General features: G+C 48.6%; 1 protein-coding gene across 1 annotated transcript in view; it reads left to right on the top strand.

Moving 5' to 3' along the window:
* The window catches only part of slc6a9 (solute carrier family 6 member 9), a 38,406-nt gene extending 23,634 nt beyond the window's left edge, over window positions 1–14,772 (top strand). Inside the window, exons 3-14 of the mRNA XM_067252517.1 lie at window positions 1,735–1,891; window positions 3,334–3,465; window positions 3,814–4,090; window positions 6,093–6,225; window positions 6,349–6,483; window positions 6,630–6,733; window positions 7,753–7,990; window positions 8,327–8,461; window positions 8,592–8,691; window positions 8,820–8,920; window positions 9,240–9,410; window positions 9,570–14,772. Of these exons, the coding sequence (XP_067108618.1) occupies window positions 1,735–1,891; window positions 3,334–3,465; window positions 3,814–4,090; window positions 6,093–6,225; window positions 6,349–6,483; window positions 6,630–6,733; window positions 7,753–7,990; window positions 8,327–8,461; window positions 8,592–8,691; window positions 8,820–8,920; window positions 9,240–9,410; window positions 9,570–9,800 (1,914 nt within the window). The 3' untranslated portion in view covers window positions 9,801–14,772. The remainder of the gene's footprint in view (window positions 1–1,734; window positions 1,892–3,333; window positions 3,466–3,813; window positions 4,091–6,092; window positions 6,226–6,348; window positions 6,484–6,629; window positions 6,734–7,752; window positions 7,991–8,326; window positions 8,462–8,591; window positions 8,692–8,819; window positions 8,921–9,239; window positions 9,411–9,569) is intronic.
* Window positions 14,773–14,784: the final 12 nt, after the last annotated feature.

The following is a 14,784-nucleotide window of genomic DNA, read 5'->3' as shown; positions in this document are numbered from 1 at the left end:
CCAACACAGAGGGTTGAGACTCTCCCTGGAAAAGGTTAACTTTGTTTTGAGTTGTAGCATTTGTCGCAGCCAGATGTAAGGAACCACCACAGGGCAATTGTCTAAGATCTGGGATTTGTTTTTTTTTAATAAATATTTTTATAAAAAAAATAATAAAAGATCTCTCTTTTTTTGTCGTGCTGAACGAGCCGCCTGGTTGTCTGCGTGGGACTGTGTGTGCTCCGGGCTGCGTGTGTCTGCTCAGCCTCGCACGGCCCTCTCACCGCACGCTGCCCCCATATGCCCAGGCTCCTGCTGGTCAACCCCAAACCTGTAGCCAAAACAAGCCACCAGGGCCAGCACACGTCCTGAGGTTTCTTCAGGACGGGGGTGCACACCATTGCCGGAGCAATCCGCCGCATATCGAAAGGTTGCTCGTTTTCGGGACGGTGTGGAGCGGGGGGGGGGGGGGGGGGGTGGGGTTTGGTGGGGGGGGAGCGTGCCGGCAGCGTGATTGATACGTTCCCTCATTAACACCTGAGCTCTGCAGCTTCTCTGGTGCTACGCGGCGATGCGGGCAGAGGAGTGTGTGTAGGAGTGTGTACTCTGTAGGAGTAGAGGAGAAGAGAGGAAAGGACAGAGAGAGAGGGGGTTGGAGAAGAGAGGAGAGGGGTGGAGAGGGAGTCTGGGGGGTGGAGAGGGGGTGAGGAGCACGTCGTCCCCGTGGGCTCCAGGGGTTGTGGAGGAGGTCAGGATGGAGAAGACCATCTGATGGAGACAGATGGAGGGAGGAGACTTGAAATGCATAACGACAAGACCAAATGTTGATTTGGTGCCAAACGCCCCGGTTATCTCAGCTCACATAACTTCTGCTCCAGCACGCAGAGCAGAGCTGCGCAGCACATACAGTTGTACACTCGCTCTTTCTCTCTCGCACACACACACATAAAGCCTCTACACAGCGACGAGCCACCATATTACGTCATGCATAAAGTCTAAAGGCAGGTGATTTGACCAGTTAACCCCTTAAAAACCCCTCCTTCACATGTAGCACTAGAAGAAGGAGCTGGAGGGAGGAGCTTCTACTGACAACATCAACAAGCTAATAAATCTGCATCACAGATGGGAACACATAAAATCTTGTCTTGAGAGTTGCCAACGCATGGACATAAACTAGCAGCAGTGCTCGGCTGGACTGTTGTGGATGCAGGGTTACGTGTGTGTGTGTGTTGACAGAGAAAGCTTGTCGAGATCACATCTAAACCTGTCAGGCCACAGCGATGGCTGTCAGGACACTGTGGTACCACCCAAATACAGCAGGGGTTGGAAATCACAGACCCTGCATCACAAACAAGGAGTAAAAACACAAGGAAGGAAATTCCAAATCGAATGGCATCTTTCTCAGAGAACAACACGGAGGTTGAACTCATTTAGGACAGGCTCAGCATGTAAACATGCTGGAACTTTCTGTCTTGTCAGTCTGAGAGGAAGCCATGGCCTTAGGCTGGACAATCTGGACTGACGAGAAGACTAATGATGGGTCTCACCGGTCACATGTGAATGCTCGCTGTCACTCATTTGTCATTCAGTGGACTGTTAAATCTGTCATCTGCATTGTTCTGTATGTTTCACCTGAACGCTCCTCTGGACGGGCTCTAGCTAGCGCTCCGGTTCCGCCGAGAACTCCCTCCAAGACCCTCTCCGGTTCCTCCGTTTGGTGGCCCTTCTAACTTTCTGCCTCTGTGTGTTTTCTAGAACGGAGCAGTCCCGGGAGAGCCTGTGAAGAGGGATGAGAACTCCAGGCGGGGGAACTGGGGGAACCAGATTGAGTTTGTGCTGACCAGCGTGGGCTATGCTGTGGGCCTGGGCAACGTGTGGAGGTTCCCCTACCTCTGCTACAGGAACGGAGGAGGTGGGCGGGCTTCTCTCTGAACACACACGCACACCATCACACACGCACACCATCACACACACACAGCATCGCGCACACACCATCACAGACACACACCATCACAGACACACACCATCACAGACACACAGCATCGCGCACACACCATCACAAACACACACAGCATCGCGCACACACCATCACAGACACACACCATCACAGACACACACCATCACAGACACACACCATCACAGACACACACCATCACAGACACACAGCATCGCGCACACACCATCACAAACACACACCGTCACACACACACCATCACACACACTAGCCCTCGTAGCTGAACACTCACTGATTTAGTTAGAATCTGCCAGAGACATGGAGAACAATGTAGTGACATTGGGTCATATTTCCAAGTTCCCTTAAATGGTTCCATAAGCCCTTTCTGACTTCCTCTTCTCGCTCTGTGTTTGATGCTTTTGTTAGAAATTGTAGCTGTTTGTTACCCAGAGCGGAGCCGTGTCCAGTAATGCAAATTCAATGACAGCCCAGGTTCCACTACTGTACTGTGTGTACATCGATGTGAGTTTGGTCCAGTTCCAGCCTGAGCCTGTTGTGTGTATCTCTCTGGCTCGGTTCCAAAGCTGTTCTTGGCTGGGCTACAACTCCATTCACATGTAGTCTCTCCCAACATGCAGTGTGTGTGTTACGTCTGTTTTGCCACCTCAAGGCCATAGAAGGGCATGGTGTGTTTAGGCTGTGTATTATCTCACTGGAGCTGGATCTGTGGAGTGGACTGCTGTTGCTCAAGACCCAGACATATTAAGAGCAACTAGGTCTTATCAGAAGTCTGACACACACACACACTCACACACTAATTTGTGTACACACACTCGCGCGTGCGCACACAAACACACACTTGCCTACTTACAAACTCGTGCACAAACAAAACACACAACGCGCACACACACCCTTCCTGCCACAGTGTCAGTGGCCCCAGTGGGCTGTTTGTGGCCGTAGGTTCAGCTGATCACGGAGGATTCATGCCTGGCTGCTTCACTGCTGCCTCTGCAGCCCTCACTGACGCTGCCTCCCCTGCCTCCACTGCCTCCCCTGGCCTGTAGCAGGGCACATGGTAGCTGCAGATGGGTCACACACACATACACACACACACATTCAAATGTATTCTCGCTCACAAACACCCGGATACACACTTGCATACTGCATTTATTCTATAAATATATACACATTCACACACACACACAAACACGCAGAAATGTAAACACACAACAGGATTAACACCTGCAAACGCTCTTACAGACTGCAGCATATGCTTCTACATGTCCCCTCCAGAGAGGTTCATAAAAGCTTTCAGGATGTAAAAGATGACGGACTCTGTGAAGGCTTGTCTTATGTGACCTGAGTGTGTGTGTGTGTGTGTGTGTGCGGTCCTCCTCCAGGTGCCTTCATGTTCCCCTACTTCATCATGCTGGTGTTCTGTGGCATCCCCCTCTTCTTCCTGGAGCTCTCCTTCGGACAGTTCGCCAGCCTGGGGTGCCTGGGAGTCTGGAGGATCAGTCCTGTGTTCAAAGGTCAGAGGGCGTTCCTCATTCTAGAAGTGTGTGTGTGTGTGTGTGTGTGTTTGTTTGCTTGCTTGAGAAAGAGAGAGAGAGATGGGGTAGAGTCAGCAATGGGAGGGACGAGGAAAGGTAACGACAACAAAAAAGTGACACTTAAAAGGCCGAGAAAATAAACCTTTGGACTGTTGAGCGTGAGAAAGGAGCTAAAGGTGAGTGTGTTCAAAGTGTATGTGCGAAGAGGACCCGCATTCAGCGGCGTGGTGCTAAGACCAGGACACACAAGGCTCTCAGCTGTCTCCCCGCAGCCGTCACCCTGGGTTTGAACAACGGCCGCCACTGACCTGTCCTCTGTGTGTCCAGGTGTGGGCTACGGGATGATGGTGGTCTCCACCTACATCGGAATCTACTACAACGTGGTCATCTGCATCTCCTTCTACTACTTCTTCATGTCCATGACCAACCTGCTGCCCTGGACGTACTGCAACAACCCCTGGAACACGCCCGCCTGCAGCAGTGTGGTGGGCAGCACCTCGCGCCTCAACGCCTCGTTCGCCAACGCCACCAGCAGCCTGGCGGCCGGCGTGGCAGAGGTGGTGAACCGCACCAAGAGGACGAGCCCCAGCGAGGAGTACTGGAAGTAAGGACAAGGGAGGGAGGGAGGGAGGGAGGGAGGGAGGGAGGGAGGGAGGGATGGAGGGAGGGAGGGAGGGAGGGAGGGAGGGAGGGAGGGAGGGAGGGAGGGAGGGAGGGAGGGAGGGAGGGAGGGAGAGGATGGGAAGGAGGGAAGGAGGGAGGGAGGGAGGGAGAGGATGGGAAGGAGGGGAGGGGAGGGGAGAGGAGGGGAGGGGAGGGAGGGGAGGGGAGGAGAGGGGAGGGAGGGAGGGAGGGAGGGAGGGAGGGAGGGAGGGAGGGAGGGAGGGAGGGAGGGAGGGAAGGAAGGAGGGGATGGGAGGGAGGGGGGGAGGGAGGGAGAGGGAGAGGACGGGAAGGAGGGAGGGGATGGGAGGGAGGGGATGGGAGGGGGGGGGAGGAGGGAGCGAGGGGGGGAGGGAGGGAGGGCAGATTGAAGGAGGGTGGTGAGAGTGAAGATATGTATTTGAGGTATTGAAACAAAAGTACCAAATGACAGTAATAACTAAGAATAACCTAACTAGGAATAACCAGTAAGTATAACCTGTGCCTCTCGAAATGCACATTCACAAGTTCAGTAACAAACCAATTGAATAATGATATGCTTTTATTGAAGCAGGGCTGGTACCAGAGCCAAGCCTGATGCAGTTTGGTGGAGGCTGGTACCAGAGCCAAGCCTGTTGCAGGTTGGTGGAGGCTGGTAGCAGAGCCAAGCCTGTTGCAGGTTGGTGGAGGCTGGTAGCAGAGCCAGGCCTGAAGTCCTAAGGGGACGAGAGTAATTACTGGGATGCACGGAATGGATGATGTGAAGGGTGCATGCATATTTACCAGGCATTGAACTCTGGGGTGTGGCGGAGAGTCCTAGTGGGTCACGTCCGAGCAGCAGCTCGAGCAGATCACCTGGGAAGCCTGGATAGACGACTGGGAGAAGCAGAGAAGAAGGGGAAGGGTGGGAGGGTGACGACAACATGCTAGCACAAGGACCAGACGAACGGAAGAGACTTCATACAGACCTCGTAATTGAAAACGTGGAGTTTGGTTGCATTCCTCCTCGCTCTAGCTGGGCTGATGTGTATGAGTTGATAGGAGCGAAGGAGTCTTGGTGCGCCATCTTCCTCCCGAAGTTCAGGTAATCGAACTCCATTAAAGTGAACGGATTTGATCCTCCTCACAGCTGTTGTCAGTGCCATCAAGCAAGATCAGTTGTGTTTCTGTGAAAAGAAAGGAGGTTTCTAGGCAATTCAAAAATGGCTTCAGTGTATGCTTGTTAGACTGTTAAATACCTGTATGGCTTAAAAGTTGTTAGTCAAAGGGCATGTTTGTTTGGTTAATCCTGGATAACTATTAATCAACCCTCAATGGAACGAGACAAGCTTGGCTGTACACGCAATAACTACATACCAGCACAATGGAACTTACACAAAGATTAAACAACAGATTTTCTGGGAAACTAGGTCAAGCAAAGGCCATACTTTATGTATCATACGTGTAAATCGACCGAAATTCAAATTCCGTTCGTGTAAGAACGAGCTTGGTTGTGTTTTAGTGGTTATATTGGCCTGTGCATAGTGACCATTCAAAGGGAGCATTGTCAGTGTGTGTCCCATGTAGATGGGTGTAAGTGTCACTGTCTAATGGGTGCATGTTTAGTCAGGGTGGTGTGTTGTGGTTGGACCAGGGAGAAAGCCTGGCTTGTTCTTCCCGGGCTGCTGCAGACCTGGTCCATTGTGCGTAGCTAGCTGCTGTCAGCCGTGATGCGCTGGAGGCTTGAATTATGCTTCTGGTGTGGTGTTAGCGTGGTGTTAGCGTGGCTCGCTACAATCCTGCCTCTGTACAGAGCCTCCATGAATGGATGCATGTAGAACACACACACCAGCAGAGTCCACAGAGTGCTGTGTGTTTGGACTGATCTCTCTTGTCTTTGTCTCTCTCACTCCCCCCCTCCCCCCCCCTCTCTCCCTCCCCTCTCTGTCTGTGTCTGTCTCTCTCCCCTCCCCCCCCTCTCTCAGACACTATGTGCTGAACATCTCAGATGATATAGGAAACTTTGGGGAGGTGCGTCTGCCCATCCTGGGCTGTCTAGCGATATCCTGGGTGGTGGTCTTCCTCTGCCTCATCCGGGGGGTCAAGTCCTCTGGCAAGGTAAGACGGACACCCCCCCACCACACACACACACACACACCTGTCTGGCGTGGCGCAACAGCAGTCGGAGTTGAGTGTGTGAGCCCTGTGTGTGTGTGTGTGTGTGTGTGTGGTGGTGTCCAGGTGGTGTACTTCACGGCCACCTTCCCCTACGTGGTGCTGACCATCCTCTTCATCCGGGGCATCACCCTGGAGGGGGCAGTCAGCGGCATCAAGTATTACCTGACCCCCCAGTGGCAGAAGATCCTGGATGCCAAGGTGGGCTGGCTTTAGGGTTGGAGGTCGAGAGGTTCTCTAGATCAGCTGTTGTTATACATGTTTTGCCATAACTTAAGGATGCCTGTCTGCCTGTGTGCTGGTGTATCTGTCTGTGTCTGTGTCTGTCTGTCTGCGTGTCTGTCCAGGTGTGGGGAGATGCAGCCTCTCAGATCTTCTACTCTCTGGGCTGTGCCTGGGGGGGCCTCATCACCATGGCCTCCTACAACAAGTTCCACAACAACTGCTTCAGGTTGGTACCATGACCATACTCATCCCCCTGTGTGCCATCCCGCTAGCACCTTCCATCTAGTCTCCCTCCCCTAGCTGCCATCTCCTATAGACCTAGTCTCTATCACTGAATGCATATCTCCTATAACCTAGTCTATATCCCCTAGTACATGTCTCCTATAACCTAGTCTCTAGCCTCTAGGCCTTTACTTAATGCTCAACAACTGTTAGTTGGTCCCTGACAGCTCCCCCCTCCTTTCCTTCCTGCTCTCCTTCCTCTGCTTGAGCCTAATCCACCATCGTTATTGCACCCGACTGACATTGGGATTCAACTCAATTCTTTTACCCATCATTCCAAAATAATGAGGTGACAAGGGGCCTAAATAAAGTGGTATCAGGCGTGCTGTGTTGAGGCAGCAGCTAGCGAGCGCTGGTGTGGCATTTTTATGGTCCCCTGTTCATCCCGACTTTCTTTACCCCAAATAGCCGGCTGCTGGACTGTGTGTGCGCGTGCGTGTGTGCAGATCTTCGTGCTAGGTTGGGGTGAATCGGGTATCTCTGTGAACTGGATCATGCCACAGTGTCAGCGGAGATTAAAAAGGCACATTCAGAACTCGGGGAGAGAAGAGATTGGGAGAATTCACTGTGTGTTGTGGTGTGTGTGTGTGTGTGTGTGTGTTTGTAAGTGTGCACCGTGTGGGCATAGAGCTTGGCAGAAGCTAAGAGAGATGCAATCTGGACCAGGCTTCCATATAGAACACCTTGATGCTCTCCTCCACCATCAGTCTGGTTGTATTGTTGTCTCTCTGTTCCACAGCACCACCCTGTGGCTGGCTGGGGTACACGACAGACGCAGATCGAAATCTCTGATTGAAATTACAGATTGAATCAATCTTTCGCACGAAGGAAGCGCATCCCACATAAGCACACCCGGAAAAACCCCTTCTCGTATTGTTATACTGTGGCCTCCTGACAACCTTCCTCCCCTTCTTTCCTCCTCCTCCTCCTCCGCCTCCTCTCCTCCGGTTGCCGCGGCAACAGAGACAGCATCATCATCAGCATCACCAACTGTGCGACCAGCGTGTACGCCGGCTTCGTCATCTTCTCCATCCTGGGCTTCATGGCGCACCACCTCAACGTCAACGTGTCCGAGGTGGCCGACCACGGGCCTGGCCTGGCCTTCGTGGCCTACCCAGAAGCCCTCACTCTGCTGCCCATCTCGCCCCTGTGGTCTCTGCTCTTCTTCTTCATGCTCATCCTGCTGGGCCTAGGGACCCAGGTGGGGACTGCCTCCATCTGTCTGTCTGTCTGTTCGTCTGTCTGTCTGTCTGTCTGTTCGTCTGTCTGTCTGTTCGTCTGTCTGTCTGTTCGTCTGTCTGTCTGTTCGTCTGTCTGTCTGTCTGTTCGTCTGTCTGTCTGTCTGTTCGTCTGTCTGTTCGTCTGTCTGTCTGTCTAGTGCTGTGGCCTTTAAAAACTGGAATTTGATCTTGTTTGTGTTTACTAGTATTATACAAACATGCCTCTAGCAAAAATATGCAGGGTAACAGATTGTCGAGCCCTGTTTTAGGTTTACTATGTGTGAGTTTGAGTCTTCACCCTTCGTGTGTGTGTGTAGTTCTGTCTGCTGGAGACGCTGGTGACAGCCGTGGTGGATGAGATTGGGACAGACTGGATCATCAGGAACAAGACAGTGGTCACCCTGGGGGTGGCTGTCATAGGCTTCCTGCTGGGGGTGCCTCTCACCACACGGGTAAGACACACACCCACACACACACACAATAACACAAACACTCACACACACACACATTCATGAACACCCCCACCCTTATCTAAGGATCCAAGGAGATTTGTTGACGTGTGTTGTGTGGTGGTGTGTGTAGGCAGGGATTTACTGGCTGCTGCTGATGGATAACTATGCTGCTAGTTTCTCTCTGGTCATCATCTCCTGCATCATGTGCATCTGCGTCATGTATGTGTACGGTGAGTACAGAAAACGGCCTGCCTTGTCTAGCCACATAGCACAAATATCCCCTGTCATGCAGCTCTGTGACTAGGGCAGCTCTGCCCACTGCTGGACTGGTCCCCTAATTGCTTCCGGTCCCATTCAGGCCACAAACAGTACTTCAAAGATGTTGAGATGATGCTGGGATTCCCTCCTCCACTCTTCTTCAAAGTCTGCTGGAGATTTGTCTCTCCTCTCATCATATCTGTAAGTGGACACACTGTGAAGGAGGTGGTGCGTGTGTGTGTGTGTGTGTGTGTGTGTGTCTGTGGGTGTGTGTCTGTGGGTGTGTGTCTGTGGGTGTGTGCCTGAAAGTTTAACCTGCAATCCTGTTGTGTGCTGGTCCTCACTAATCTGTGTGGCCAGACTTTTGCTGTTGTCTAATCTTTCTATGTCTCTTTCTCTCTCTCTCCACCCCCCCCCCCCCCCTCTCTCTCTCTCTCTCTCTCTCTCTCTATCTCTCTCTCTCTCTCTCTCTCTCTCTCTCTCTCTCTCTCTCTCTCTCTCTCTCTCTCTCTCTCCCCAGTTCATCCTGATCTTCACAGTGATCCAGTACAAGCCCATCACCTATAACGACTACGTCTACCCTGGCTGGTCTCTGATCATCGGCTTCTTCATGGCCATGTCCTCAGTCATCTGCATACCCGTCTATGCCCTGTACAAGATCGCCCGCTCCGACGGAGCCACCTTCATGGAGGTAAACCAAAGGCCCCGCCCATCTGATTGGTTCTGGAGCCGAGCCTGGTTGGGAGCCTGACTGTACTGCCGGTTGGCCTAACAACCAGCGTTTTGTGTCTCATTGACCTTTCTCATCTTGTTCTCCTCCTTCGCTCCTTCTCTCTCCCCCCTTGCCCAGCGGTTGAAGAACGCGAGCAAGCCCGATCCCAAGTGGGGCCCTGCCCTCCTGGAGCACCGGACGGGCCGCTACGCCCCGGCTGGCTGTGATGCCGTGGAGGTCCGCCCACTGAAGGAGGAGCTGAAGGAGGAGGAGAAGAGCGAGGAGAAAGAGAAGGAGAAGGACGAGGCCGGCCTCACCATCCAGGGCAGCAACGGCTCCACACACAGTAACCCCACCCCCTCTGCATAGAGGCCCCGCCCCCTCTGCATAGAGGCCCCGCCCCCTCCGCCGGGGTCGTCCACGCATCCTCTCTCACCCCTCCACCCCCACCCCACCCCTTTCCCACAATGCACTGTGGGGCAGAGACCGTTCGCTGGAGACCTTTACATATTGTAAGGGCTTATTATTTCTATTCTAACCTCTACTAGAGAAGCAAAATTGGTTTGGTCATCTTCCAAAATATTTTTATTTTGTTTCCCATAGTTTAATAATTGCGATTTTTTTTCTTTGACTTTTCTGTTGTAAAGGTTTTTCATTTTCTTCTTCATATGCAGGCTTTGAGATCATGTTGAATACACACTGTGTGTACGTATGGGACACAGCAGCATAACAGTTGGGCGTACAGCTTCCCTTTATCCTAGCAGAGGCCACTCGGTCAGCTACTTCCTTAGAGACAATGCTGGCAAAGCTGGAGACCAAACTCTCTGGTCCAGTGGAGACGCATCATGATGACATCATCATCATGTGACTAGCTAACGTCTACCCTGCATCCCAAAGCGCATGCTTTGTACTTTTAGTCGGTAATGCATCTTCCCTTGCAAAGTACGCATTGTTGCATGCAGTAGGCATACAATCGGGACAAACTATTTAGTCATAAGATTGAGCCTTGAACTTTGACCCTCTTGTTCAGACATCCATTACATTACATAGCTCAAAATTGTTATATTGTTGAAAAAATGGTTGTTGCTACATTTCTTCTGTTTGGAGATGTGCATACTGTTGGAGAACAACAATGACAGCTAGAAGGAAAACTCATAACAAATTCTGAGTTGACTATGCTGTTCGTTAAACACTGTTTCTAAAAACAACCATGTTATTTTCAACGTCGGTTTATAGCCTGTCAGTTATCTCCAGTGTATCAGCCATAATAATTCCATGTAGTGTAAGAAAACTAACTGTACCCTTCTGTCAAGAGCAAGAGAGGTTTGTCTCCAGCTTTCTGCCCAGCTACCCTGACTGATCCATGACACAACACATCACCCATTCTCAGGGTCCCAAACCTTTCACAGTTTCATCCACTTCTGAAGCAAACCTTCCTTTTAAATACGGTGGGTTTTTGCATGAGATAAAGAACTAAAATCGCCTAATATGCCCTTTTTTTTTTTTCTTCTCACAATTCCAACAAACACAACACGGCTGCATCTGTGTACATAAAGTGCCATCTCTCTCAAGTCTTCCAGGCATTTCCATGTTTAATGCTTCCTGAGACCTGGCAGAGTGTTGTGAAGGAGAGACGCAGCCTGGCGACCAAGTCAGTCACTGCTAAACCCTGGTGAGCATGTCTCACCACGGTCTCTAAACCCTGGTGAGCATGTCTCACCACGGTCTCTAAACCCTGGTGAGCATGTCTCACCACGGTCTCTAAACCCTGGTGAGCATGTCTCACCACGGTCTCTAAACCCTGGTGAGCATGTCTCACCATGGTCTCTAAACCCTGGGTTTTTGATCAGATTGTCTCACCATGGTCCCTCTGTAGCCCACCAGTTGGATTTGCCCCATAAGGCATGTTACCAAAAACATGTTCAACGTGCATGAACTTGAATATCTGGGAGGCATAGCTGGGGAGTGTGTCTTTTATGTCGTTTTCATTTTTGTTAGTATTTTTTTTTTCTTCAAACAGAGGGATCTGCATGTCTCTGTGCAGCGTAAACTAAATGTATTTGCAGGCGCTTTCAAAGCCAGGTAGCGTGATTGGATGTGGAAACAGGAATGAAAGAGGCCAATCAGGCCCTTGTGAAGGAGTTTGCCTCCTGAAGAAGAAAAAAGAGAAAACAAATTGAAAAAAAACTGTCATCTTTACTGAATTATGTCATTTTTATGTAGAATAGTTCTTAATAGCTTTGTCTTATTTTATCTCTCTTTATTGTAAAGTAACATAGTAAATAATTATATGGAAAACATGTTTATTTTGTAAAGAGACTACAGTATCTTAAGAGAAAATAACCTTAATGTTTACCATTCCTCATCCTCGACTTGATTTTTGTTGGTGATTGTTATTATTGTGCGGTGGGGTAAGGCTACATTTCAGTTATTGTGACAGGTTGCATAGAAGGCGGAGCTTCACAACAGGAAGTGTGTTCTAATATCAGACTGAAAACGGCAGTTTCCAGACAGTTCCTTCTCCTCATAGTTTGAATGCATCCAATTCCCATCTCTTCCTGTGCATATGTTGATGCTGGCTTGGCTCAGTTTGTTCCATTTTCACGTACCAGGTTGAACTGAAATCGAGGAATTGAATTGTGTCCTGTTGTTTCATAGATGGCATGATTTTCAGTTGGTACTGAGTCCAAGTTAAGCCCAACAGTGATGACAAAGGGTCAACACCTGTCACATTGACCTACTAATGGAGAAGGGTAGTTTTACAGTGCAGCTGCTATGGTGCTCGAGCACTACTGAAGCTTCTAATATTATTTTTACGTTTAACAGTATTGTTCATGTTTATGTTCCTCAACACCAGACTGCATCAACCCAGATTCCCCTTACTATCCCCCCCCCCCCTCTTTCTTTTCTCTGTGTTAAGGTGTCCTGACTGTTATCTATCAGACAGTTGTCCAAAACACAAACGGCCAACTTTGGGGTCCAATAGGAGAGTATTTCTGACACTCAGGAGAGTAGCCTAGATTGTGGTCCAATTATTTTGTGTTGGAGACTAAAACAAGACAAATTAAACTCTAACTTAGTCACTGCCCAGAGCTTTACTTCAGGTGAAGTGTCATGACGATGACTGTAAGTATAAGCACAAGAGTACAGCAGTCCACATTTTACAAAGTCGTAGTCCTGGAAGTGTGTTGATCAGGTATTGACTCTTGTGGAGGCTTGTGGCCGACCTCTGAGCTAGGTCAGTGAAGCTCATTGATACAGTTAGGTTGATGAATGACCTTGAGCACAGTGTTAAGATGTGTCACTCATCGCGTTGTGTAGGCTGTAATTGGACAGCGTAAAGGAATCACAACCGTTTCTTTACAACTACAGGCGTAAAGAGACAATCTTAACCATTCATGAGATATCTTATTTATTAACATGATAAACTGACAGTATATGGTGATATCATACAGGTTGTATGATATCAGAGTAACTGTGTTGCCACAGTTACTCTCTCGCTGCATGAGCCAGTACAGGGTGGAAGGTCCCAGTGCAAGCCCAGAGAACATTCTGCGAAGGCTAACCTTGGGGAACGTGTTTAGGTCTTGGCTTCCTAGTGGGACAGTCTGGACAGTAACTTTTCCCTGTTCCTATTGAACGTTATGACTGCTATATGTCACTACAATACTTAGTTAAGGTAAAACCTCCATAGTATTGCAACCCAGCTATCCCCAATATCTCTCCCTGTTCAGATACTTGTACAGTCATGTAAAAAAGAATCCTCTTTGGACTGGTGTGTGTGTATGTGTTTTGTTTTTTTGTTTTTTTGAAGGGGGGTATTTTTGTTCTTTGTAGAATAAGTAGGCAGTGTTTCAGTGTACTGTGTATTTCCTGTGTAGTGGGTATTTTACTGCTGAGTTTGTAGGTAGTTCAGGGTAGTGTCAGTATTGATGTCATGTAATTCTAATCAGACAGTAACTATCCATGTCGTAAATCTAACATACACAATCTACCAATTTAAGATCTTTTTTTTACTAAAAACAATACATATAATATTGTCAGATTTTACATAATATTTTATTTGTGTTCAGTGACACTACCTTTGTCTTTGAAGTTCTACAAAAGCCAGCTGATATCAAAAGTATTGCCAAACAAAAGCTTTGGGTTGAAACTTGAAACTGCAAAGGAATGCTTTTTACAGTGAGTGTTAGAAAAGGTGCCTGCAGCTTCAGTGCTATTGGGGAACATCGCATTCATACCTCTTTACCAACAAACAGTCCTGTGCCAACAGTGTTTGACCTACAACATAATGCTGCATTCTCTGTGCAGCGGGATCACTGTACACTATGCTGTGGTACAGTTTGTTACATTGTCACTTTACAGTGCGCTATGTGGCGATACTTTACTAAGTAAACTGGCTGGCCTTGTCAATTTCACTAAGGTTGTTTTACATACATTAGTTTATTTGGTCAAAAGTTTTTAAAAACAACACCATAATCATTGGTGACATTTGAAACCGCATTGGATGATATAAAAAGCAGATGGTTTTTCATTATTTTCAAAGTTTAGCCAAGTTGGGGACGAGAAGGTGGGTTTTACCAAGTGAAAATCAATGGGGAAAAAAGCACAATGCAACACACAACTGTTCAATCTCAGTTGTTGTTTCCTACTTTGTCTTTATCAGTGTTCCAGCGCTGAGTGTGACCATTTGGTAAGATCCTATCCTTCACTGTCCAGGTAGCAGTAAATGTGTTGCAACAAGGTTCACTGGATGAATATGAATATTTACGTGCCATTGCTTAAAACCTCATATTTTCCTTCACCTCATATTGATATTGCTGTAGTGAGTTTATGGATGTAGGCGAAGTGTGCTAAATGTGACCTGGAAACTAATAGTACACCTCTACTGTATTAAAACTGTGATTCCGCTTTTCCGTGACTTGTCACAATCATGGAAAAGATCTCTTGAATTTCTTTTTCAACATAAGTCATGTTTTCTCATGTTGTTTCAGCACTTTAAATATGTCATGTGTGTTCATAAGCAACAGAAATAATACAACTTCCATTTTGAAACAAGTAATAACGAAGTATGATGCCTGTTGGTGCTTTGGCGCGCTGCTGTTGGGTCCAGGGTTCCTCAGAGGGCATGTTATTGGGCCAATGTAAATTATATCACGAAGGAAAGTATAAGCACAAATGAAATAAAAACTCCTATTCTGGTACTCTTATCATATCTATCTATCTAACCATGTCTTGAAATGTTAGGGCCAAAATCCTTTGAATTGTCTTAGTCATGTCAGCTGTATATCGTAAACTGTTCAATTACAAAATGGTAAATAAAATCTATTTTAAAGATCAATTGAGTGTGCTT

The sequence above is a fragment of the Osmerus mordax genome, chromosome 16 (genome assembly GCF_038355195.1).
Source record: "Osmerus mordax isolate fOsmMor3 chromosome 16, fOsmMor3.pri, whole genome shotgun sequence".
NCBI lineage: Eukaryota > Metazoa > Chordata > Actinopteri > Osmeriformes > Osmeridae > Osmerus > Osmerus mordax.
Note: the sequence above shows the minus strand (reverse complement) of the source record. Positions and strands in the feature narration are given on the sequence as shown.